A 26,015-nucleotide genomic window follows, 5' to 3' on the forward strand; every position below is an offset into this window, starting at 1 on the left:
TGCTGGCCAGGGCACCACAGGGCTGGCCCCAGGGGCACAGGGGTGCTCCGTGTCCGTGGCTGTGGGCCGTGGCAGGACATCCAGGGCTGTAGCGGGCACAGGGTATGAGTGATCCCAGGGTCAGGCAGAGGGTGCCAGGCCCTGGGCACTGTGTGCTGAGCAGGAGAACGCGGAGTCCCCTCCACCGGAGCCAGAGCAGCCCTGGACCCTGTGGGCACCAGAGTAGGATCACCCCGGGATATGGCTGTGCCCGCGGGCACAGCCCCGGAGTGCTCAGCCCTGTATCCCTGAGCACCAAGCTCTGAGTCCCGAAGTTCCCAGCCCCAAGTCCCCGGGCACCGAGCCCCGTGTCCTCAGCCGCTGCGTCCCCAGACCCTGAGCTCTGCGCCCCCGAGCCCGGCGCCTCCAAGCCCCATGTCCCTGGGAGGGCAGATCCACGACACCTGGCTGGATGCAGGGTGCTGGGGGGTCCTTTGGGGTGTCCCGTCTGCCCCACGGCCCCCTGTGGCCCTGAGCCTCGTGCCGGTGCCCAGGGGCTGGTACTCACCGGGGTGGCGGGTGGCCCCGGAGCGGGGCGGAGAGGCGAGCAGCGGCGGGAGCCCGCTGCACCGAATTCGGCTGGAGAGAGGGAAGAGAGAGCAAGGTCTGTTCAGCATTAACGCCGCAGCAACAGGAAATAGTTCGGAGGCGGCTGGCGGTCAGCGCTCCCCGCCGGAGCCAATGGCAGCCCCGGCCCGACGCCGAGCGGGGCGCGGGGCCACGGTTCGTCCCGCTCCCCCGGGACGCTGCGCTCGGCCCCGCCATGGAGCCGCCCCACAGCCCTGGGCTGGGCTGTGCCCGCCGGGCACAAGCTGGGCTGGCAGCACCAGACCCTCACCAAGCACCCCGAGCCCATGGGGCTGCGCCTCGGTGCCACGAAGCCCCATGTGTCACATGGCAGCCACAGGGATGGGCATGTGGGGGCTCCCGGGGCAGCCCCCAGCCCCGCGGAGGTGTGGGGATGGGCAGGGTCCTGCCCTCGTCCTGGCTCTCCCCAGCAGGGTTCGTGCTGCTCCAGAGCAGCAGCAGCACCAAGGGCATGGGCAGGGTCCACGTGTCAGCCCTCTGTGCCCAATGTGTGCCCCCAGTGGCCCAGGGACAGGCCTGGTAAGGGGAGCTGGGCCCCTTGGGTCAGGGCAGAGGGTCCTCACAGGGCCCCCAGCACCCTCTCACACATCTCCCCACCCATAGCAACCCCCAGTCCCTGCACTCCCCACTCCCCAGTCCCCGCGGGGTCACTGCGTGCCGGGGTCTCGGTATGAAGTTTTATTGCCGACATGCAGGAGTAGTTTCGATGTAGTACAAAAATAATGTCTTTATACAAATTTTTTTCCTTTTTTTTTTTTTTTTCTTTTTTCTTACAACAGGCTCCTTCCCGCAGCGCGGCCCCTCGCCCGCACCCCCCGCCGCTGCTGCCCTCCCCACACCACCCCCTCTTCCAGTTTGCTTCGATACAAGTGTGATTTACTGGTGATGACCGGCACGCAGGAACACTGGGTATGATACAGCCTTGCAGAGTCCCCAGAATATTGCTTTAACTTTGGGAAAAAAAACACAAAACAAAGAGGTGGGAGCAAGAGAGGAGAAAAACCAGATGGAGAGAGCAGGGTCCCAGCTGGGGGTCCAGGTGGTCCCTGCTCTGCTGCTGGTGGCACAGGGGGGCGACAGGCACACGCCGGGGTGTGCCAGGACAGACCTACCATCTTTAAATAAATAAGGCTACTGGCTCAGCTGGCTGGGGTTGGTGCAACTGTTCTAGTCTGTGTTAGTGTTCACAATTCCCTGCCTGCCCGCTGCCAAGCGGCTCTGGCGAGGTCGCAGGCAGGACATAATGCCCGACGCTGCCAAGGAGTTGCAGGTCAATCCCTACGTCCCCACGAAGACACCCGTGGGGTGGCCCAGGACGGACGCAGTCCGCTTCCCCAGCCTGCGGCAAGAGACGGCGACACGCTACAAACACGTCTGCTGCTCGCTGCCTGCCTGCGCTCGCCGGGGCGGCAGAGCCCACCCCAAAAAGCAGGGGCAGCCCCCCCAGCCCAGGCCACAGCAGCTTTTCCTGTCCCTGCTCACACATTTCCTCATGCCCAGCCCGGGGGCTGGCGGAGAGGGTGATGCTGGAGCTGCCGCGGGGCTGGGAGCAGCTGGAGCAGGGGAAGGGGGCAGCTGGGGAGCCGCTGCCCGGAGCGGGAGCCCAGGTCAGGGCACCGTGAGCCCTGGCACCTCTGTGTGAGAACAGTTCATCCGGCAAGACAGGCATCCAGTTCACAAAATGAGGCTCAGAAACAATCGTTCCCGTTCTCAGCACAGGCGCCCGCGCTGCCAGGGGCGTTCGGTGACAAACCGGGACATCCTTCTCCCGCCGCGGTGCCACGCGGGGAGGGCACAGGCGGCCCCAGGTTCACGTGGCGAGGCTGGGATGGCAAGATAAGCTGGAGAACAAATACAGTAGAGACTTCAGCCAGCCCCTTCCTAATTCTAGGCAGATTATTTTGGGAAGCTTTTTCACATTGTAACTCATATATTATATCTGTACCACAACTGAAGTGTGAAAATGCTAAATCAGAATTAATGCAATTGTAACTGCACCTCAGATAAGCTACGGAAAAATAAGATTAAATCATAAATCCTCAGGAAACTAAAAGAATCAGTGAAAGGCGGGGAAGAGGTCAGAGGCCACACTGGGCCGAGTCCTGCAAAACCTCTGAACTGCAGACAAGATCCGACCTTCGCAGCGATCCCCTGCAAGGGCAACTCTTGCCCGAGGTGGTGGCTGGGCTCTGCGGGCAGCCCCCGTCACACCGGGTAACCGGGCAGCTCTGTGCCACGCACGACGGCCTCGGCACGCTGCAGCCCACACGTGGCCACCGAGGGTCAGACACCGCAGCCAAACCAGGTGGCACGTTAAGGACAGAGAAAGATTTGATGAAGGGAAGTGGGAGGTTTCAAGAAATTCTTCCTTTCAAGAACCCCTGATAAATCTAAGCTTATTCAAACCACATGGAGCGAACGCCATCAGCCGACTCTCCGTACTGCACAGCCACGACTTGTGCCAGCAAACCAGCTTCACCCTTGGAAGTCTTCTCCTTTCCCACAGGCTTTGCTCGATCCAGAGAACAGCATGGTTAAAAAGACAAGAGAGGTAGATTACAGTCATGATTAAAAGCAGATTAGTCATCGAGGCTTCGATTTAAAAAACAGATTCCAGAAGATGCCAAGAGGTTGCTGCTTCCAAAACTAGCTTTTCCAAAAGTCTTCTCCCTCCAGAGCAAGTGTGAGTGTGTGTCCCTGAACAGAGCTCAGAAGAATTGCTACATTATTCTCCATCACGGGACACTGGTATTGCTGTTGAGCTGTAGTAGGCGACGTGAAAGGCAGACTGCAGGATGGTGCTTGTGCTCTCGGGTGCGTGGGAAGCTACTTCCGAAGGTACCTCTGGGCCAGGATAGCTGCATCCAAAGGGTTCATGGGCTGGGCGTCGTGGCCCAGGCGTCGCACTGGGGGGATGTTCCCAAACTGTCGCTTCTGTAGGAAGCTCTTGGCCTCATGCAAGGTGTTCTTCTCCTCAGCCAAGAGCAGCTGCTGCCTCATGTAGTTCTCGAACTCGTACTGCGAGCACTCCTCGGTCACCTTCACCTGCGACAGAACGGCCTGTCAGAGCCACAGCAACCAGCAACGGTCCCACAGCTCCCCCCTGCTGGTCCTGAGCCACCGCAGGACAACCGGACCTGCTGCCAGACACAGGCAGGGCTCCCCAGGAGTCACCGGTTCATCAGGAACAGAGGTCTGGAAACCTCAGTGGCTCCGTCCTGACACTGCTCATCCCAACCCTGCCAGATGTCCAGGGGCTGCAGCTGTCTGACCCCCATTCTCACGTCCCCCCCAGCCCAGTGGAGGGATTTCTGATGGCAACACCGGCTGCAGCATCGCAGGCAAAAGCTCTGACAAGGCTGTCCCCAGGCAGTGAGGTCACCGGCCGCCACTTCCAACACAAAATACATTGGCAAGAAAACAGGATGTTTGCTCCCATCGCAGAAACCATCGGGGAGCACAAGCCAACACCACCACCTCTTCCCAGCTCTCCCAGTTCATGTGAGCTCTCAGCTGTGTGCGAGGGAGCGAGTGCTGCTCAGAGGAGCACACCACCCCTCCGCTGGCTCTGGGGCTGCTGAGCTCACTTCCAAACATCACCAGGATGTGACTCCTGCAGCATGAGCCTTTCCTTCTGCTGCACAACACTCTGATGGACACAGCAGCCTTGTAGAGCAGCTGCCACCGCTGGGTCCTCACCCACTGCCCTCACCTCCCCAGCTCAGGGGTGGCAGGGGCTGCTGTCCCTTTCCATTACAGACAGACTTGGCACAGAGGCATGGAAAAGCAGTTTCGTGGAAAGTAGGAAAGCTTACCTCTTGGGGGTTTTCAGGGTTAGCCACTTGGTCATCGATGTCTGGCACCACCTGCAAAGGGCCACTCAGCGAGGACATAGACTGCCTGCGGGGAGAGCACAGCCTCAGGGCTTGGAGCAGGGACCCAGCTCGCCCACCCTCACCCAACAGCCTGGCCAGGGCAATCCCACCTGGCTGGCCATGGCTGGGCACTGGAGCGTGGCACAGTGCTGCCTGGATGCCACACTGGCTACTGCTACTAAAGGATGCTATTCCAAATTCAATTTCCCTGGTATGAAATCACATGAAAATCCTCAGAGCTGCCTTTTTTTTTTTTTTAAACAGGATGTGGAACTAACTCTTGCATAGGTAGCAGAGAAAACAGCCACAGCTCCAAAAATCACAGACTTCACTGCTGACTCAACAGGCAGCACAAGAACTTCGCCCAGGCATGCTGTGCAGCACAGACAGAAGGTCACGGGGCTGACAAGAGAGGGCTGCACCAGGCAAACACCACCAGGATCCATATCTGCTGGAGTGTGCTACTGGAATCTCATCCCAGTTGGTTCATGCCAGTTCTGGAGTCAGCTTTACCCTCAATGGCATCCCCACCCTGCACACGTAGTGTTCCCACCTGCGATGGCATCTCCTCTCCTCCCCCCTAGAGATCTCTCGCCTGCTTTTACTTAGCAGACAACGCAGCGCTAATTACAAGCGGGAAGTGTCTGCGTCTGGTTGGATCTGTTTCTACACCTAAGATATTCCTGACCATTAGATTTTCTTTAAAAATCAAAACTGGAGAGTGTGTGGGGGGCACGGCAGCCACATGACTGCTTTACCGACTCCAACCTTGGTCACAGTGACTACTGTTTGCACAGGCACTCTGGCTGTATCCATCAGCAGACACCAGTGGTTGAGACACAGAGTTTAAAGACTTTTTTGCAGTTCTCACAGATCATCCTCTGGTGTCCTGCTTGGCAGCTGTCTGCTGGCTGCAGCTGGAACAACACAGCCTGCGGCCAGAGACACCATCTTCCTGTCTCTCCCCTCGCACATACCATGATGCTATGATGGAGCTGAGAGAATCCAGCACTTCAGAAGCCGTCAGACGCTGCTGCGGATCCAAGACCAGCAGTTTTCGGATCAAGCACACAGTGTTCTCTGAGACTCGTCCATCCCTGGGAGAGAGAACGTGAGGTGAGCCCCAGTGCCCGAGGTGGGCAGGGGCAGCAGCAGGATGGCCGTGCTGGGAGGTACAGAACTCGAGGAGCCACCATTGCTCCGAGACACCCCAGAATTAAACGGGAGGTTGATTCCCTGTCCCTGCAGCACGGGGCTTTTCCCACCTTTGCACAAGATGTCCCAGCTCTGCTACTGCTGCCTTGGTGCCTACTGCATACAGCCTTTGTCCCCAGTACTGCTGCCACCCTCAGAGGCTTCAAGTGAAGCCGCTCCAGCTTTGGCCATCTCAGTAAGGCCTGGAGCACCGCCTGCACAGGCTCCAGGAACAGGGCTTCCCCGGGACAGGCTGTACTCACTCCGGGATGGTGTACTCGGCAGCCTTGATTTTGCGGAAAAGCTCCTGAGGTATGCTGTCGTAGAAGGGGAACTGGCCATAGAGCATGGTGAAGAGCACCACGCCCAACGCCCACATGTCACTGGGTTTTCCACGGTATGGCCGGCCTGCAGGGAGCAAGGAGACACCAAAGCAACAGGCTTTACAACACTGCTCACCTCTGCGGCCCACCACCAGCAGGCAGAGGCACTGAGCAACCTCTGCATGTGCTCCTTTGTTTCTAAGCATTAACCAAAATGCTCAAGACTTCATTCACAAGATATCAAGGACCGCTTTCAAAGGTGCATCCTTCGCAGATTAGCAAATTGTTTATCTCCACTCAGGTGTCTTCCCTTTCCCTACAGAGCAGGGCCATCCCTGCTGAACAGCCCTGATGCGACCCAAGAGCATCAAGTAATCGGAACCACCACGTCCTGTGCTGGAGTTCCCACTTCACTGCCCTTCACCAGCCCTGCCAACCATCCCTGCCGGCAGCCTGAGCCTTGCCAGCTCCATGGATGCACCCTGTGGTGAGTTTGGGTCGGAGGAGAAGGGAACTTCAGGGCCAGCAAGCACAGGGTGGCAGGAAAGAAAAAGCGTGGGAAGAGCAAGCGCTCCTCAGGTGCAGAGTGGCCCAAGATGAACCAACCTCACTGCCACGCTGCACCAGAGATCTGCATGGAAGCGCGGACCAAGACTCTCCACAGCCAGCTCACATGGAGCCCATCGAGAGGGGACTCTGACTCCAGGACGGATCCAGCACATGGCGCTGGAGCGTGCTGGGAAGCTGCAGAGGGCTTGGGAAGGTGCCCGAGAGCGGCCGCAGCCCTGGCAGCCGCTCGATGCAAACGCTGCTTTAAAGCCCCTTGGATCACGCACACAGTCAGCACACAGCAGCGTGCACCAGGGCCAAAAAACTCAGCTCCAGTGCTGCACCACAGCACAGGACTGAGGGAATGGCTTCCTCTGACTCACGCAGTGAGTCACTGCTGCAGCATTTGTTATTTGTACTAATTATTCTTTGCTTTATACGCTCAAAAAAAGGCACCTCTCCCTCCTCCTCCAGCTTTTCCTGCGATGACATTTCAGCAGCCATAAAACACAAGGCACCTCCTGGCAGAAGTCAGCTTCTTCTGGAGACCTGAAACCATGAATAATTCTTCGGGCGTTTCAGCTCCCTCTTGCACAGGAGCGTTACCAACGCAGACCGAGGGATGCTCAGAGCCTGACGGTGGTGGTGAAGCCTGGAACGTCCTCAAGTAACCGTTGCCTCGATGCTGGCAGGGGAACTGCAGACTGAGCCATTCTGGAACAGCATTTCCAAGAGCCCAGGACGGGGCTGCACAGGCGGCCCGCGGGGCCGGGCTATCCGCAGAGACGCCAGAGCCGGATCGCAGTGCGATCGCGCCCCCAGGTCAGTCCAGGATGCAGATCTGTAACTAAGGCTGCTCCTTGCACGTCTCCAACAGCCTCATCTGTCAGAGACAGCAGCAAAGAGCCTGTTTGGTGCCATGTGGCACGTGGCCCATGGACAGGGCAGTCCATCCACCACCAGGAGAGCCATCAGAAGAAATGCGGGTGCTCGCAGCCGAGCTGTGCTGGCAGGGAGGGCAGCAGGGCTGCAGTCCAGGACAGAAGGGTACCCCAGACAAGCAGGAAGGAGCAGCTCCATGCAGCCTTACCAGATACCAGCCACTTGGGCTGCAACTGCTCCAAGCTCCTGCAGAGCAGTTGGATCCTATCATCCCTCTGGTTACAGGGGCCTCAGGATATCCTGCAGAGCAGGAAAGGCCTGCAAAAAACACACGTTCCACCTCCTGGCCTGCCTCTGCTCCCTTCCTGGCTTAGCCCTGCCCAGGAGGGAAGCAGCCTCAAACCTGCCTGGCAGATGACAACGGAAGAGCTCAGCTACATTTATTGCTGCTGCCTGTAAACCTGACAACAACCTTACTGAGAGGAGTCCAGCAGGCCTGGAAACTTCCAGACTAATTCCCTCTGAGGGCATTTCTGAAATACAATAGCTTGGGGCACCGTAAAAGTAATTCAAGCCTTCAGCAGAGGTGTTTCCAGTACTCTAGACGCCATCCTCGCACAAACAAACGCGACAAGCTGGGAAGGAGCCCAGCTCTCACACCGGCTGTACGGACACTTCAGCAAGCGGCGCTGCCCAACGCGCCACCAGCGTTCCCATCGTCCAAACACCAGCTCAGCCCTGTGGACCGATAATCCTTGGCTGATGGGATGTATTGGGGGTGATCCTGGACTGCATCCTGCAGGGATCCATCCGAAGGGCATTTTATCTGTGCTCACGGCAAGAGCTAACGCACAGTAACGGGAGCCTACGCAGACGTACAGAGAGGTGCTTCAGACGCACAGTCCCAACTGCAAATACACCTCCCAGCGCTCTAATCGAGCTTGCCTGGATGAGAGCAAAAGAATCCTCAAAAAAAGCCCCCAGTGCCACCACGGCCACTGCCCTGACAAACAGGACACCCACTGGCCAGCACAACAGCCAGCACAGTGGCACAGTTCATTGAAGAGACTCTCCTGAAGCAGCTCAACAGACAGAAACCACATCTGTTTCTGCAAGTGCCACGCACTGGAAACAGTTAAAAGGTGGGAGAGCATTAGGGAAAGCTGTTCTTTGCCAGAATTCTGCTTAAGGCCTCTCCTGGAGACAAAGCAAAGGCCAGATGCTGGAGACCAGATACAGCCGGGACAGACTGCTGCTCTGGCCTGCTGTGACCATTCCTTTATTTTTAGGTAACTCCTCTCAGTCAGCCCAGGAGGTCAATAGTTCCCTTCCGAAAGCAAGCAGCAGCTGCAGCAACTGCTCCTCTTCGTGTACGGCCTGGAAAAAGCTGACATTATGGTGGGACTTGGACCAACTGCCTCTTAGGCCTAAGGATTTACCTGCAGCTTAAGGGAAGCCTCAGGAACAAGATTCAGACGTGGGAAACGGAACATCTTGTCTGCAGTCAGACTTATTTAGGAACAGGCAGAGAGCTTTTAATTAGCTTTGAAGTTGAGACTAGCCTTAAGAAAAAAGTTACACTCACTCATTCCCACCATACTTTCCCAGTTGGAAAAAACAGACCAAGACTCATAATTGGACCCTAATTACGAGGCTCTCATAGAAGGCAAGTCCCATGTGGGAACAGAACCAGGTGGTTTTCACTTAATGTCAACGAAGCACGTGTTAAGCGTGGGGGCTGCGCACTCCCACCAGGGGCTGAAGGGCATCGCCTACCGCTAAGCACATCTGGGCTGATGTAGGCAGGGCTCCCTCGCTGGTCCTTCAGCAGGTCATCCTCGCTCACCAGGTGCTTTCCGAGACAGAAGTTTGTAATGGTTATTCGATGAGTCCTGGGGGGAGTCGGAAGGCATCAGTGAACAAGGGCCATCCCGCACGACCCAAACAACACAAACAGAGGAAGTTAACACCAAAACAGAGATGTGTCTATGGGGTTTTTTGGGAAGCTTGAAGTGCTGGGAAAAGACAAGCAGACCTGTAAGATCAACTCCATCCCAACAGGACGGGAGGGATACCACACCTGTAAGAGCCTTGCAAGCCATGCTGACAAAGGGAATAAGAGAATCTCTTTTACAGCTATGGACAATGCCCACATCCCACTTGAGGGTAAGCACAGTGTGCTCACGTAACCTGCCCACCTTGCAGCCACGCAGACGCCTTTCGCCCAGCCTCCTAGGAGCATCCCAGCCAGAAGCACAGCACCCTGCAGGCATCAGCAGCACCAGGAGCTGCACTTGTGTGCTTGCTGACCATCGCAGGGCTCGAGTGTTAACAAAGTAGAAGTTTCTTTTAACTGCTGATTCTCCCCTACGCTTCCCAACTACCATCTCTAAAAGCATCTTCTCCACCCAACGTTCTCGGGAAGCTGAGGGAAATCCCATACAGAAGGACTGCCCCATGTCTGCCCACTGTGCACTGCTTGCTTACGTGTCACCAGCAGATGAGCTACAGGACCTTTGAGCAGATTCAGTACCAACACTTCTGCATTACCAACAGTCCCACAGCAGGAGTCTGGTGGTGGTTCTACCTGATCTGCAGGACTGTTCTTCACATGCAAGTACACAGAACAAAAAGTCTAATCAAGATCCAAAAAACCTCCTACAGAAAAGGTGAGGACTGCAGGTACACACTATTTCTCTATTAAGATACCCCTACATTCCTATGGTATTGCCCAGTCCAATTAACGAATCTTTCCAGGGAAAGCGAGCTCATTACAAAACTATCACATTAAATCTTCCAAGTCACTCAGATAATTTGGATTTTAACACACAACTTAAAGCACTGAGAAGAAAAACACTGCCTAGAACATTTCTATATTCTTGAAAAGTATTACACAACCACAACCTGAGAGCATGAATTAAGTCAGTCAAAATAACCAAAAAATATTTCCAGTAAATCTAACAGGCAAGTGAAATAAAACCAAGCGTGGGCTGGCAACGGAGAGTTGATTATTAAGAAAGACAGACTTGTGTTTAAGAAGTGTTAGCTTCAACTGTCAAGAGATTTCCCTGGCTGAACAACAATCTGCAGGATTTGCTAAAGGTTTAGAAGACTCAGTGTTCTAAAGGACACTAAAACGTTCAGTGTTGCTTGGTTTTATTTAGTCACCAAAAACGGATCTAACCTGCAATTGCCCAACTACTGCACTGGCTAACTGGAAACGCCGTGAGGCTCTAACGGCCACATCTTGCAGGGTGCAACGTCTGAGGGATCTCCACCAGCCCAGGGTGTAACACGCCTGGCTAGGGCTCTGCAGTGATACGCAGCCTCCTTCACTCCACCACCAACAGAAAAGACCTTGCTCTTTTGTGCGCACGGCTGGAGCAGAACAAACATTTCTGATCAGCCCAAATGACTGGTCCTCTCCATGGTGATCTATTCTTACGCCTCACCCACCCTTTCATATGACTCACTGCTCTAGAGGCTACAGTTTTTCCTCACCACAGCTGATGGTCTTGCTAGTAAAAAGCAAAAACATAACGTGTAACACAAAAAAAAATGACTCTGGCAAGTGTGCTCACAAAGCTTCAAATACCTGCCCTTCCCTGCTAGCGGGGCCCCGGGTGCAGCTCTGTCAGTGGGATGCTCCACTGCACACTTTGCCCAAAAAGAAGGGAAGTTCTAGGTGGATCCTTTAAAGCAGCAGCCTTTGTCTGCCTCTTCCTAGCAAGGTGGAGAATCAAAGAAGCAAGCAGAAGAGATTTATCTTAAAGCAGCTCTAAAGAAACGACTTAAAAGAATTTACAGGTGGCCCTGAAAACTGCTAGCTGCTGTGTGGGTGGAGGGGTGTGTGGAACCAAGAAGTTCAACCTCAGCAGGTAAAATCTGTTTGCTTTCAAACAGTATTAAGGAGGAGACAAAAGCAAGCTGTGACCACAGTGAACCTGCATGCTTCGTGCAGACTCTGGAAGCCTGCAGACCTAGAGCCTTCCAGTTTTTTATTCATTCCACAGAAAACCCAGACAGTGTGAAGACAATGAATTCCACTCATTCTTAAAGTTAGCGCAAAATATTTACTCAGCAACATAATACTGAAGGACACAGCAGAGTGAACTGGAACTAGCTTGCCAGCTAAACAACTGCATAACCTAAGACAACTAAGAAGCCTCCAAGGAGCCACCACGCCAAGCACAGTGCCACCAGCTGCCTCTTGCTCCTGCTGAATTCACGCCCCACCATCGCTGTCCGCTCTGCTCCGGGAGGGCTGGGCCCTCCTGTGTCCACACAGCATCCAAACACGTTGGACATCAGTGCATCAAAACCCAATGTTTGCATCAAAGCAGCTAATGGGAACAAGGACACTATTTAAAACACAAACACAGACTAGACAGAAGAACTTTTGTTTAGATAAGTAAATATTTTACTGCTAGCAAAAACACAGCAGTGCAACAGTCAAAGACTTAACACTGCTGTGATTATAGTGCAGACTGCAGTGCTGGGAATTCCTTTAGCAGCATGGAAAGTGAATTATGTGAACAGAACCACCTACCACATCTTAATTTATTTTTTTTATATATATACACAAAAGCAGCATTTCTCTTGCAGGTTTCTGAATTACTACAAAATTCAGTTTTCAGAAGTCAGAATCCAAAAAGAAGTGCTGATATGGGGTCACAAAGCCTGGGGGAAGAGTGAACTATGTAGGTTGGGCTCAATTAATTTTTCGAGACTAACTCACATAACTTTGAACTGGATTTGTATTTCTCTGCAGCCTGCTTCCATTTCCCTCACCCTTCTCACACGAGAGCACTCTCAACGAGTGCTGCTTCAGTTGTGTTTCTAACAGAAATCTCCTTCAGGGAAGACACATAAGACAACGGCCAGAACAGCAGCTTTCCAGCAGACTTACCTTTTGTTTAGCACCATGTTTCCTAGTTTCAAGTCTCTGTGCACAATATTTTTCTGTAAAACATAAAATAGTACAACATGAGCAAAAGCATATTGGTTATAGAAGTATAAATTCGATACTTGGACACAAGCACTAAGTATCTTTCGAAATCATGTCATCTTCAGTCTCAGAAATAACACAGATCAAAGTTTCAAGTCAGGTTCCATCCTGAGGTACTTCGTGCACTTCATTTTCAACTCTGGTCAGAAGGACAGAACAAGGAAATTTGCTGCTTTGAACACACAGACAGACTTGACAGAAACTAAGAGGCCTGAAACTCAGGTGTCCAGGCTCAGTAACACCAATATGATGAGCATTTCCTCAAAAGATACACGCTTCATCGCTCTGCCCAGGAAGGATGGGCGTCCCTTGTCACAGGGTAAGAAGTCAAACATGGTCAGAATCTATTTTTGCTACAATAATTTCTAGTTCAATCGATGTCAAACTTGTAGCTTGAGGTTCTGATCTCAGAAATCAACTCTCACGTTGAGATTTATTTTGCTTCCAAAGGCCATTAGCTTGAAGTGTTTCCTGTATTTGATCAGCCTCCGCTCTCCCCTTCAACCACCCCTGTCTGAGGTTACTAACGCTGCAGTTCCCCTGACCTGCCTTTGGTCCAGTTTGGCCCCTCTCCAGTCAGCAGCTGCTGCATTATCCCAGAGAGACTTGAGGGCAGGGGAAGGGAATGCTCTTTTACGGCTTGGGGCACGAGGTGTCACGCAGAACACGGCTACAGGGAAACAGCCGTGCTCTGCAACCCTGCCACCGTCTGCACGAGGAGGGTTTAAAACATCTGTTACACCAACGTGGGAAAAGAGTCTTCCAGCACCGAGAGGGATCCCAGGTCTTACCTTATGTAATGCTTCTACCACTCGTACCACGTCATAGAATATCACTACTGTCTCCCGCTCGCTGAGCCTCTTCTCTTTAATGACATAATGCTGCAGATTGATCAGATCTGCTGTTTTGTCACTGAAATCATGAGCACAGAGACAGTCTAACACAAGACAAATGCGCTTCTTCATTTTTCTGACCATTCTGTTGGCTTCTAGATCTTCTATAATTTCACAAGCTCGGTCCTACAGGGAGGCAAACAAACGAGCAACAGTTCAGGGAAGCGATCTGGGCAAGTGCACATCCAGAGCACTAGAGAGTAACCAACTACACAGTGACCTCAAAACAAGCAAATGCACTCGCAGCACCTGATCTTTGCCCCGAGCTGGGATTTCAAAAAGAAGATGCGTGATCTCTACTTAAAGAAGCCAGAGAAAGTCTATCCTGTTTGACCATGTGTGTGTCAGTACTCATACTGTTTACACACATATGAACACTTTTTAGGTGAAACTTGGAAACACTCTGCAGTGGTACAGACTCTGAACACGAGGGATCCAACACATTATTAACGAGAAGAACGGAAATCTTAAGACACAATCAGCAGTTCTTCCATAACATTAAACAAGACACAGCTGAGCTGGACGTTTGGCTTATTTAAGATATAGTACAGATGGCCTCAAGTGAAGGGTCTGCTGACCAAATTCAACCAGCAAGCAAGGCGATATCAACATCCAAACCAGTAATTCCTATCAGCCCATCACATCCACAAGCACCTCTGACGGTGTTAACAGCCGTGCAATTCGCTGTCGTGAGACATCGATCGGCGCGTTGACTCGTTTAACTTGCTGAAACAGTTTCTTGGCAATTTGTCCCCTTACAAGTCATCATAAACCAGCACAGAGACTGGAAAGCACAAATTCAGTTCTAACAGGTGCTCTATGAGCACAAATTAATTTGCCAGTGAAGCAGCTATTTTCCTACTCGAAGGGGATGCTACTGAGCACCCGTCCCATCTTCGAACGTTCTCACATTTCCCAAATCCCAAACCCTGTTACATCCCACTTGACTCTAAAAAGCCTCTGCCACAAACTTGCTTGTTTGAAGCAGCAGCAGCGGCCAATCTCAGCAGCGTGCTGGGGCTTCTTTACAGGTAAGAACAGGGTCAACATGAACTGCACATTAAACAAAAGCAGCTCAAGTCAATGGCAATTACTGTCATTCCTCCAACCTGGACGGTGACCAGCGGTACCTGAAAGAGCCCGTGATGATGAACCACTCCTTCCTGGTTATGGAGCAGGGAAAGGAGAGAATACTCCGTGTGCAGCAGCATCTTGCCCTGTCGTTCCTCCTGGGTTTCTATTCCTTTATCACCCCTTTCTTCTAAGGTGAGAATCTTCAGGAAAAGGGAAAAGACCTTTACAGCTCCCAGAAAAACCCAAATGCTGCCAAACCTCTCTCACATTTTAGGTATTCACGTGTGTTTAGCAGCTGATGGAATTGCTCTGACGTTTGCACACTTGTCACAAAGCTGTTTGAATGAACATCTGTGCAGAATGCATAGCATGACCTTGATTGACACAGAAAAGCTGATCAGGTGTCTTTTTGCAAATATCCCAAGCGATTTTTCCCCACTGGATCCACCCCCATTTCAGGCACAGCGGAGCAGATCAGAGGGCTCCTGGAGAGCACCATGGCAGCCACAGAGGCCTCATCTCAGGGCTAGTCTGAACACCAGACCTACGCCTGGCAGCACTGCCCTGCCGAGGGGAAGTTCCAGCAGCCGTTTCCGACTGCTCTGGCTCAGCCTGCACCACACACTGCTGCAAGCGCTTCTGTCGTGGGGGCTAAAGCTCAAGAGCCCTGAAGATCTGGAAGCTCTGCCGTTTGCTTACCTTTAGCTGATAAAAGTCATCTGTCCCATCCTTTCTTGCCAAACACTGAACAATACTTGGCACAGGGGAGTTACCTAAACGTGGACCTAACAGCACAAAGCAAAAACAGACTTGTTTTCCTTTAAGCAGCAATGACTAATTCGGGGTTACATCAGTATGCAAGTGTCACGCAGTTTACATCAGTTTAAACTAAGTTCCTTTTTTTTTTTTTCAGAAGACTAAATGTCTTTCCACAAATTATGATCTAAAGGACAAAAAAATGGTATTGAACTCTGAAACCTTCTCAGACAACGTTTCATTTGTTCACTGGAGAAACATTTAACAGAAGCCCACACATGGCGCGGCTGTTTTCAGAAATTCAAACTTCTGCATGCCTGAACCACACGACTTTTACGTTTACTAGCAACACCCATGGCAACTGCTGTTAGCACACCCCCGAACCCAGCCGCCACCTCCGCGGGCACTGCGCGGGTTGGCGGGTCGGTCCGCATTTCGAGTTAACACACAGCCTCCACTCTCCACTTTAAATCAATCAGCTTTCAACTGGTTATCCATTGGTTTTCTCTGCCAAGCCCACCATCTTTTGGACAGCTTATGTAACTAGTTCTGAACTAACCCCTACTCCAGCAACTCTCAGAAGGCAGCAGAGTGGTCTGGCCTTGGCACGTACCGCTGATAACGACCACTACTGCGTTATTCAGTTGCCCACATGCTGATTTGACAGCAAATCCCACGCGAGCAGGGTTGAAACCTCCCCAGAGCTCTGATCAAAAGCCCCTTGAATGAATTTGCTCTTGAGCAAATGTAGTTATTATCAGAATGCAGTTGTAACACGACGTCAGTATCACAAATCTCTTCGACTCGACTAGCTGCGGAGCTCCAAGGGCTGCTGCTCTGCTACGTCAAGCGAATCGCACTGAGGTACGATGCTAAATTACACATCTGCTTTGCCTCATTTCATAGTGCCTTTTATTTTCAGTTTTGCAATCAGTGGCTACCTTGAAAACTGAAGAAGAAAACCCTCCCTGCTTACCTAGGATAAAAGGGCCCGCTCTCTTGGCATTATTTCCAGAAATCCCTGTACAAAGAGCTTTTGCCTTAGTGGATGTTTCCCCAGCTCCTCTGTCTGATGCTCGCCGCTTCATCCTTGGCTCTTGAAAAAGAAAAAAGATCACATTTGATGAGCAACTGAGTTAATTTCTCATACTGTCTCTTATTTCCTACTAGAGGCTTTCACCTGCTGATACACTCGTGTCTCTGCAAAAAAGCTACGGCTCATTACCGACAGACCAGTTGTGGGTTGGAAGCTTCATGTGTTTTTGAAGGTATAAATCAGCCTCATTATTCAACGCAACATTTCCCAGAACAGTTGTTTGAGACACATACCGGGGAAAAGTCAAAATAATTAAAGCTTATTTTACAGCAAAAACAAGTTCACAGATCAACATATTCCAAAAAACTCTGAAAGAAAACGCCTCAGTCATCCTTTTGTATGGATGTCTACTTCTGATTCAGCCTACGGACTTTCGTGGGTTCCTGCTCTGAGGACTTCCCACTAGGCATGGCAGCCAGCTCACCCAGTAACTCGAAGGCTCAAGCCTGTCCCTCAAACAGCCAGGAATGCACAAAACTCACTGAACATAAAACCAAACAGGATCTTTCACCTTTTCCAGCAAGGGCACAGAAGACTAAAACGTGCTAGTTATTGTGAGATCCAACACCTAAAACTGTCACTTTGGTCTCCACGTGCAGAAGTGATGCTTTGTTTAGGTTTAACACACTACTACCTGCCCTCAGTGGATATTCCAGTGAAAGGAAACACTGTGGTGCCAGTACGCACGCTCTCTTGCACTACCACTCCATGCAAAGAGCAACTTAACCTATGAAATGCGAATCTCATGCTTTGCATTCAAGTATTTATTCAAGGTCCACACACCACTACAACTCAGCACACAAACAACTAAAAGCTTAACTAACTCCTGCTTATTCAGGTATTGCAGAAAATCTGATCTCCAACACACATTTTCTGCTGCTCAGAAACCTAAAGAGAATTTGAGGTGGCATTGCAGAATCAATGCCTAAAGGGCCAAATAAATTCAAGCCTCTGTGACTAAAACACTTCTTCCCCAAAGAAAAGTCTTGTTTCAGTTTAGCAGGAAAAGAACCTCTTCTGTTTGCTGCCAGGTTAGCCTTCACACACTGCGTGCTCACTGCAAGCATAAACCAGCTCCATCAAAATGAAGTTTTGTTCCCAATACACCTCCTCTTCACCTTTACCTCTTGGAAAAGAGTTTCCAGGACTTTTACAAAGATCTAAACATTAAATGCTCATGTTCTAACACTTCAAAGATTTTTACTGGTTTTTGAGGGGGGTGGGGAAGGGGAGGAACTAAGCACAGATCCGTTTTCTTACTCTGAGCAAGTCAAAACCAACCCCCAGTAGTCTTCCCTAAGAGGTTACTACAGCAGACTGGGAAAATATTTTGGGGTTGTACTTATTTGTTTTAAAAAAGTCCCAGTGTTTCACCACGTAAGAGACTGATAAATCACCATGCTTTGAGTGAAGTTTACCCTCTGGCAGTCCCACCCTTTCTGTGGACACAAGCGTGATCTCACTGCATTAACTCATCCAGCAGCACCTGTCACCAAGATCAGAGATAGCAAGAGAGATAAGGTGAGAAGTCTTGCAGCAGACTTTGCATCCCTGCACTTCCAACTTCCACCAGCCGTTCAGATCTCCGACAGAGGAGCGTTACCAGACCCAGCTAGTTGAGCAGAACAAAGTCCTGAGCTCCGTATGCTCCTTGTTCTGTTCATTCCGCATGCCTGACCTAATATTTGATTGTGCTTTATAAAATTCTCCACTTCTTGCAACATCATCCCTGCTGGAAATGTATGAGTAAGATTTCCACTGGAGAAACCCCACTGCACAGAAACTCTGAGATAATGACCGTTGTGCAATCCGAGCTGGATAGGAATCACTGGTGCAAATGGCGTTATCGTAAACAAAATAATCTGAGGACTCACGTAGTTCAGCATCAACTGTATCTTTATTCTTCTTCCAAACTAGGTTTTCCAACGTCTCAGGAGACAGGAGTCATCACCCTGGAGAAGGCTGGATGGTCGAAAGGTCGAGGACTCTGTAATGCGAAACGAGATACACTTGATGCTGTGGTTCTGGATTATTCTTGATTACGATAACGTGGTATGCACCAAAACTCTGCAGTGTGAAACATCTGGGCTTCGTCTGCCTTAGAAAAGGCCCGAAGCTCCTGGTATCACATGAGAGAATAAAAGGGCTCTTGAAGTTCCGTCCCCAAAGAGTCACAGACACGTGGCCCTGCACAGCAAGACAAACAGAAGTGTCAAGGATCTCAAAAGGCATTTCGTGACGCGAGAAAGACCTTCGGAGCAGAAACAAACACGTTCTCTATTTTAGCCTCCCCCACATGGTACTAGCTCGCCTGTTTTTAACAGTATCTTAAATACATCCAAACCAGAATAGTGCCACAACAGAATCTTCACCACTAGAAGCAATTTTTAATCACTGTAAGAGTTGATGCTTAAAGTTCAGACTTTAAACAGATAATTTCTGCAAAAGGCTAAGAAGAATACATTGAGTTTTATTCTTAGCGAATCCCCACTGCAAGTTAATTCCTCTTTACATTTTATATTTGGCCTCTTAAAAAAGAAAATCTAACTAATTCAACTCAAGTGCTGCTTAATAGTTCATCTAGTCTCATCTAAAAGGAGAAATTTAAATTAGAATTTAAATCAGACGCTCCAGAATGGAATCTATGTCATCTCTACCAAATGCTTAAAGTTCAACCCTCAGATACTGCACGTGTTGCACGTTTGTTAACCCAAACTGGTTTACTTCACCAGCATCCAGTTAGATCAACTGGACAGTGCACAAGGAACACCTGGGACACAGGAACCCAACTCTCACCACTGCCCAAAACACACCACAGGATCATGACCGAGGGGAGCTGCGAAGAACGCTGAAGGTCTTTCCGAATTGGAGCACTGAAGCTCTGCACACCCTGATGAGCACCGTCCAGAGCCGCGGCTCCAGGCAGCGGGACAGCCCGCCAGGCAGCGCCGTGCCGGCGGCGCGCTCGCCCGCGCACCGGCTAGCCAGCACTTTCGGTATGAGTCGGCTCGGCGCCGAGAGCGAGCGGAGGTGCCCCAGCCCTACTGCTGCTTAAAGGACATCCACCAGCTTAAATATCACAGCTCCAGCACAGAGCGAGTAAGAAAGAAAAACAACAACATAAAAGGGCACTCGGCTATTAAAGACAATCCTGTGCCACTCACGGCGCTGTCTACCCAGTCTCCCTGCTCGGTTCCTGCTGCTTGGGCTGCACCACGAAGGTGGCAGAGCCCACAAAAACCTCAGGGGCCCTCAGCAGCACCCAGAGGGTTCACACCTGAGCATTTCAGGTTCCTCTGAGACCAGAACGAAGATGAATCAGAGGGAAGAAAGGTCCCAGAGCAAAGGGGGTGCACACGGCGTTCCTGCTCACACACAGCGAGCAGAGGGCACATGGAGTCCCGCACGCGAACCGGTTACACCGCAGCACAGCCGAGATTTAAAATAGCCCAAAGTTGAGAAGTTAGAACGTTTCCATGAGAGGGGGAGAGCCTCGTAAGGGCAAAGAGCACCCCCCAGCCCCTGTGGCAACGCCTCTGCCTGCAGCAGCCCCACGGACAGCGGGACTTTCCGATTCTTGAGACTGAAAAAAAATAATTGTTTTAACATCTGCAGGATCAGCCTTAAGAAAGAGCATCCAACGTTTCTGCAAAGAACCAGAACAAAACCACTTCTCCCTTAAGCCACTCTGTCCTAGGAACAGGGCTGTTAGACACTGATGCGGTGGGTTCACCGCCTCTTCCCCCAAAACCAATCGGTACAAACTGAATCGAGCCACCCCCACTCCCCATCCCACCATCTGCACCACAAACGGTCCCTCTCACACAGACAACGAAGTCACAAGTCTCGCACAAAAATTCATTCCTTAACTATTGTAACGTGATGCAGCAAAGTACCCACCATCTGGCTGGGGAAGCGACTAAAGCTTCGTAACTGCGCTCGCTCTGCTTTAATAGAATTCTTCATCAAATAATTCGGAGACCTAGATGTAACGTCTTTTAATTACGTAGCTTGAGGAAATTGCCTAATTCCCGAATTACTGCACCACGTTCCAGCGCCCAGCATAGCAACAAAGGAAAGCGAGAGGGGAGGAAACTGCCCATTTTGTCTCAGATTAAAGCACACGCAGGTCCCGCAGTCCAGAGCCGCAGCTAATAGCTGGAGCAGGAAAAAAAAAGTACCTTTGGGGCGTCACCAGGATTACTCAGCCGCACAGAAACTCGTCAAGACACCGGTGTGGCCGATAGCCTCCGTGACGCTTTCTGCTGTTGTATCTTGCAACAGGGGACAGGACGAACAAGCAGCTATTTACACCTCCCAGCATGACGACTGGTGACACCGGAGGTGCCCCACGCCACCGCGACAAGGCAGTAAGGGGACGGGACAAACCGGCAGCTGGGAACCAGCAGCAGATCACAGAGCCTACCAGTGTCTGCTGGAAGTCCAGGGCTACCAAGGACAAGCTCCCTTGGCGAGGAGCTCGTACCAGTAAAGGAAACCTGCCTCTGGAGCCCGGGTGCCACAGGAGCAGCTCCCAGGCAGCCGAAGGAGCCAGGCTGCGGCTGCTGCCCCTCGCCCCGCCACCAGCACCCTGGCACCCAACACCCACCTCTCACTCCTGACCTGAAAAGGCTGCAGGTGGCCACACGACGGGACTGCACAAGTCACAGGCAGCTGCCGCGTTGCCAGCCCAGGGCTGCGCACAGGACACGTGAATCACCGCTCCCCACGGGCTTCGTCACCGGGCTCCAAACCTCCGCAGCGGCGGCACCAGGCGCCCAGGGAAGCGCCGTACTGCTCCGTGCTCATGAATTATCTATCTCCCACCCCAGACAGGAAAAGACCTGCCACCCAGTGCAGCAGTGCTTCTGCCCGGCTGTCTCTGCTGGGAGCCAATGCTGCAGCACCCGGGGCGAAGCTGGAGACCCATCCAAAGGTTTTCGTTTCACTCGCCCTGTCCACTCTCCTCTCAGCCAGTGGAGGCCTCAGCTTTTGCAACAACAGAGCTAAAAAAATTGATTCAAACGAGCAGCATCAGGCTGCACCTTTTACCACCTAAACAACACACTGGGCAGTATTTGCCAGTGACGATTAGTCGATGTTCACACTCAAGCCTGGCTCACAGCAAAGTCCAGCTCATGAGAAGCAATGCTGGACACGACCTAAAAACCTCCATGAACGCCAATATTAAACAAGCCAAACCTCTCGATTATGGTCCGGCTTCCCAGCACGGAAACAGGCAGGTTGGCATCGCTGCAAGAAGCAACAATCCCGGAGCGTTGCCACACGCCTTCCCTGGGCAAACCTGGCTGCGGACAGCTCAGACCCGAGTCATCAGCGCTCCCAGGGACAGAGTCCCACTGGAAAAGCTTCCCTGAGAACAGGCGGGGTTCGGATCAGTCAGGCCTGCGGAGGAGTCACGGGCTGGGGGATTACAGGAGATGTTTGCCAGGCAGCTCCCAAGCAAAGCAGGCGGGCAGGAAGGAGGAGCTGTGGCAGCCGGGCACAGGTGGGGTGGGCTCCCGGGGTACCCTCCCTCTGCAAAGCGCTGTAGCAGATCCACTGTACAGGAACGTTAACTTTACAAAGGCTTTGGAAGTTTATCCGTTCTGTAGGAGAAGTAACAATAGCAGAAAAGGCCCATCGGATGACTCAGCCAGCAGTGCCGCCGTACCGCTGCGCGAGCCCTTCCGGGAAGGGAAGCCTTCTCCAGAAACAGAGGAGCCCTGACTCAGAGATTTCTTGGAAACGTGCACAGACTCATTCAAGGCTCTTCCTGAAGCGAGAAGTTCGCTCAAAACCAGACGAGAAGGAAGAATCCCGAGGGCCGGGGCACCCCCGCGCTGCCGGAGGCACCCGGTGAAGCAGGAACTCACGGAGCGAGCCGTGCTTCACCAGCTGGGAGACACAAACCCCTCCTGCACTGGGAAACCACCTTCCCCAGCCCAACCCGCTGGTGAGTTTAATCCCGGGCACGCGAGCGAGGCACAGCTGGCACCGCAGAGGCTGTAGTGTGAAAAGGGACCCCCATCCGCCGTGCCTGCACCCCACATCCAGCAGTGGCCAGTCTCCAGCTGCTCATCCAGCTGCTCAGGGAGAAAAAAAAGGCTTCCACAAGCCAAGCCATCCATCAGGGAAAGCAAATTCCTCCCCGGCCTCCCCAGGCAGCTGAGGAAACTCTGAAGCACAGGATTCCAGCAGCGTAATTACAGTGCAAGCAACAAGTTGGGCTTTCTTTAAACCCTTCTGATGCATCAACGCACGAGATAGCCAAGGACTCATCTCTGGGAGTTCCCTGTTTGGTTACATAAACACCAGCTCCAGTTTAACCCTTCCATGCGGAAGCACAGGCCACATCCACCAGGAAAAATGCCCGCTCCAGCCTGATGTCCTCGCAGCAGGGGCACCCACAGCAGGGCACAGCGCAGGGGAAGAGTCTGGAAATCCAACTGCAGTGCTCTCCCAGCACACGAGTTCCTGACCTCGGGCTGCTCCCACAGAGCCAGGCAGTCATTACCTTTAAAATCACCATCAAGTGAGATGTGTATTGTCTTACGAGGTTTTATTTTTCGTTTATAGCTTATGTGACTATGTACACTTAATATTCCATAAATCCACCGCAGCAGGACTTTCCTCATGCGCACAAAGATTATCGCATGACTCACACACGTGCTGACACTTTCTTTAGTGAGGTGTGGTTGCTGTTTTTAATGATAATCTACTCATCTAGTCCTAACTAGACGGAAAGAAGTAAGTTTAAGTTATCTGCATTTACCACCATGCTAACGTTACTATCGTTTGTAGCGTGAAAGCACGCTGACAGACATCGTAAGTTCACAGACCCAACTAACAAAAAAAAAGAATGTTTCACATAGAAAAGTACAAGAGCAGGGAGCCTCCTCCAGTCTAACAAGAGCTCCCAGGCACGAGCGAGGCACACGCTGCACAAGTGCAGAGCACCGCTGAGTCCCTGCAGACAGCTGGCACATCCCGTGTTTCGGCTATGGGAAAAACACAGTGGGCAGTGCCCGCAAAATCAATAGGGCTGTGCTTAGTCAAACAGCAGCGAAGGGCCTACGAGGCTTCCCTCTATGTGGTTTCCAAAGGAGCGATTCCGTAACATCCTGAGGACAAAAAGCTGAACACGAGGGTGCTTCTAAGTGATGTGATTATGTGCCCAAACCACCTGCGTGGATGTCAGAGAAGCAAGAGAAGGATGTAGCACAAACACGCCAGCACTGGGGAGACACGTCCTGCACCCCAACCACTACCGGAGGCAGCAGGTGAGCCTTACGCTGCCCCGGTCCTCAAGGCACACGCCACCCTGGGCACCCCGCGAACCCAACCACCCTCCACCTGCACCCAGCTTGTGACCCTTCTGCCCCGAAGGGAGCCGGCTGTCCCGCAGCAGATGGGCAGCGGAGGCACAGTAGCTCAGGCCCACCACACCGGGCACTGGCCTCTGCTCCAACCTCTCTGCCTCCCTCCTGACACGGGAGTGCTGCCCAAGACGGGAGCCCACGATGCCCGGCACGCCATGGGCCCCCTCCGCCAGCAGCCTGCGAGACCTTCGACGCGCCCACGTGCTGTGGCAGCGAAGCTCCCAAAGGCCACGGCCGGAGCCGACACGTAACAAACGGGCTCTGAGCGCAGGAAATCCCGACGTGCGCCTCCCCATCTCCTTCGGGAGAGCTCCTTCCCGGGCGAGGGCACGCCAGGCTTCTGCAGCAATACTTCACCGCCTTACTCATCCTCACTCAGCCTTCAACGCCTCGCTGCAGGGACGCACGCGACTCCCCCTCGGAACACAGGTCCAAAACGACTAAATCAAGATATTCCTGAACAGACCGAACGCAAATTCGGCACCGAACACGGGCCTTTTGCTCGTGGGCAAGCCCCGAGCCTGCCAGCGCGCTGCGAAACCAGCTGCGCCGCCAACAGAGCCCAGACGCCCACCGGCGCTGTCGCGGGGAAGCAGCAGCACAGGAGTTTTCCTGCGGGATGTTTTTACATCCGCCTTTCGCCGGCCAGTGGCCGGTGCAGCGGCAGGCGGACCGGCCGGGCCGCCCCCCCGGGGAACTCTGCCGAGCGGCCCGGAGCTCCGCGCTGACACGCCCCGGGGCCCGAGGAGCAGCGGCAGCGCCCGTGAACCACCGCACACGCGCGGGGACCGGCGCGGCGGCCGCCACCGGCAGGCCCGGAGAGCTCCGGGCGGCCAGGCCGGGCTCCCCCGGGGCCTCAGCCGGGCCCCAAACGAGCTGCCGGCAGCGGAGGGGCTGCCGCCGGGTGACGCTGCCCAGAGGCCTCGTACAGCGGCCGGACATCGGCGGGCGCCCGGCCCGCGACCACGCGACTCCGCGCAGCGCCCGGTCCGGCCCGCAGCCCCGCACAGACGGCGCTGCCGGCGGCGCCTCCCGGGCCGCCCTCCCCGCACGCAGCGAGGCCGGCCCCGCGCCCCAGCTCGCCCCCGCCCCGCCCGGCCCGGCCCCGCTCACCCATGGCCCCGGGGCCGCCGCGGCCGCCGGCGCCTCCCGCCGCCCCACGCTCGGCCGCGGCCTCCGCTCCGCTGCGCGGCGGCGGCCACCTGACAGCGGAAGTGACGCACGCGCCACCGCCCCCTGCCGCCGCCGCCATCAGCCCGCCTCCGGGCGGCCGAAGCGGAGATGGCGGGGCAGGGGCGGTGCTGATTGGCCGGCTGAGCCAGCGCCGACTGTGATTGGGGGAGAGCCCGGGAGCTGGGAGGGGCTATTTGCAGCAGACTTTGATTGGTTGAGGTGCGGATAGGACAGGGAGGCAAGGAGCGACGGCTGATTGGCTGGGGCGGGATGACTCCCACCGCCGATTGGCTGGTGCTAGGAGCCAAGGGGATTGGTGGGCACGCGGGAGATTTGAACGCGCCTTGATTGGGCGCGAAGCGGGTGCTTTCCCCGCGAGCCCCGCCCCGCCCGTCCGGCGCCACAGCCCGCGGTGCCCGGAGCCGCCCCGCCCGGCTCCCCGCGGCCCGGCCCGGGCGGGCGCTCAGCCCCGCCGGTCCCGGGCCGCGCTCCGGGCCCGACCCCGGAGAAGGAAGCAAATCCACAAGGAAGCGAATCCACGGCACCGCCGCGAAATCCCCCTCTGCCGGCGCGGCCGCCCCAGCGCCCACCCGAACGGCATCACCAGCCGCTCCCGTGGCCGGACACGTCCCCGGCCCACCCTGGCCGCGGCAGGCCCCGCGGTCCCTCATCCCGCAACCGCCCCATCCCCACCTGAGCGGCTCTTTGGGGACAACGAGGCAGCAGCGCTGCTCTCCGGCTGCCCCAGAGCTGCCGGTGCTCCGGCGAGGTGCCCGGGCCACCAAGGCCCATCCCAGGCGGCCGGGCAGCACCGGGTGACAAAGCGGTCCCTGTAGGCACAGGGTGAAGGTGGGCTGAGGAAGTGCTGGGAAGTGGAGGAGCCGGCAGCAGCAGCGTTCCCCGTGTCCCCGGCAAAGCAGCTTTGTGCTTTTCCAGGCACACAGCGCTGCCTCTTCGCTCGAGCCCAGCCCTGCGCTGCTTTGGACAGACGTCGGACTTGCATCCCTGCGAAATGCATTCAGGGCTGCGGCTGTCTAGCAGGAAGCTGAGAGGACAGACCGTGACCATGACCCCGTCTCCCCAGCTGAGGACCAGCGTCTCGGCCTCCTGCGGGCAGTGATGCCCCCAGCAGCTGCAGGGCGCTGGACTCTGTGAGCAGGAGAAAGCAAAGCCGCGAGAGGCT

The 26,015-nt window shown here is 53.9% G+C and overlaps 1 protein-coding gene across 1 annotated transcript; it reads right to left on the reverse strand.

The window, feature by feature from the left end:
* Positions 1-1,476: 1,476 nt before the first annotated feature.
* STK40 (serine/threonine kinase 40) lies at positions 1,477-24,804 on the reverse strand. Its single transcript, XM_086625963.1, has 12 exons — positions 24,773-24,804; positions 18,152-18,264; positions 16,158-16,277; positions 15,125-15,210; positions 14,482-14,625; positions 13,250-13,477; positions 12,360-12,412; positions 9,227-9,342; positions 5,960-6,104; positions 5,480-5,599; positions 4,443-4,527; positions 1,477-3,672 (listed from the first exon to the last, which is right to left on the reverse strand). The coding sequence occupies exons 3-12, from the start codon at positions 16,267-16,269 to the stop codon at positions 3,454-3,456; spliced, it is 1,308 nt and encodes a 435-aa protein (XP_086482089.1). The 5' UTR covers positions 16,270-16,277; positions 18,152-18,264; positions 24,773-24,804; the 3' UTR covers positions 1,477-3,453.
* Positions 24,805-26,015: the final 1,211 nt, after the last annotated feature.

Source organism: Tauraco erythrolophus, chromosome 24 (assembly GCF_009769465.1).
Source record: "Tauraco erythrolophus isolate bTauEry1 chromosome 24, bTauEry1.pri, whole genome shotgun sequence".
Classification (NCBI taxonomy): domain Eukaryota; kingdom Metazoa; phylum Chordata; class Aves; order Musophagiformes; family Musophagidae; genus Tauraco; species Tauraco erythrolophus.

What these genes read in the sequence shown, in the direction of transcription:
- STK40 (XM_086625963.1), bottom strand. Translation starts at nt 16,269, where the DNA reads ATGAAGCGGCGAGCATCAGACAGAGGAGCTGGGGAAACATCCACTAAG. An exon ending in ATGACTTTTATCAGCTAAAG is followed by an intron (nt 14,626 to 15,124) that starts GTAAGCAAACGG and finishes CTTTTCCTGAAG; the next exon opens with ATTCTCACCTTAGAAGAAAG. An exon ending in AACATGGTGCTAAACAAAAG is followed by an intron (nt 9,343 to 12,359) that starts GTAAGTCTGCTG and finishes GACTCCCCCCAG; the next exon opens with GACTCATCGAATAACCATTA.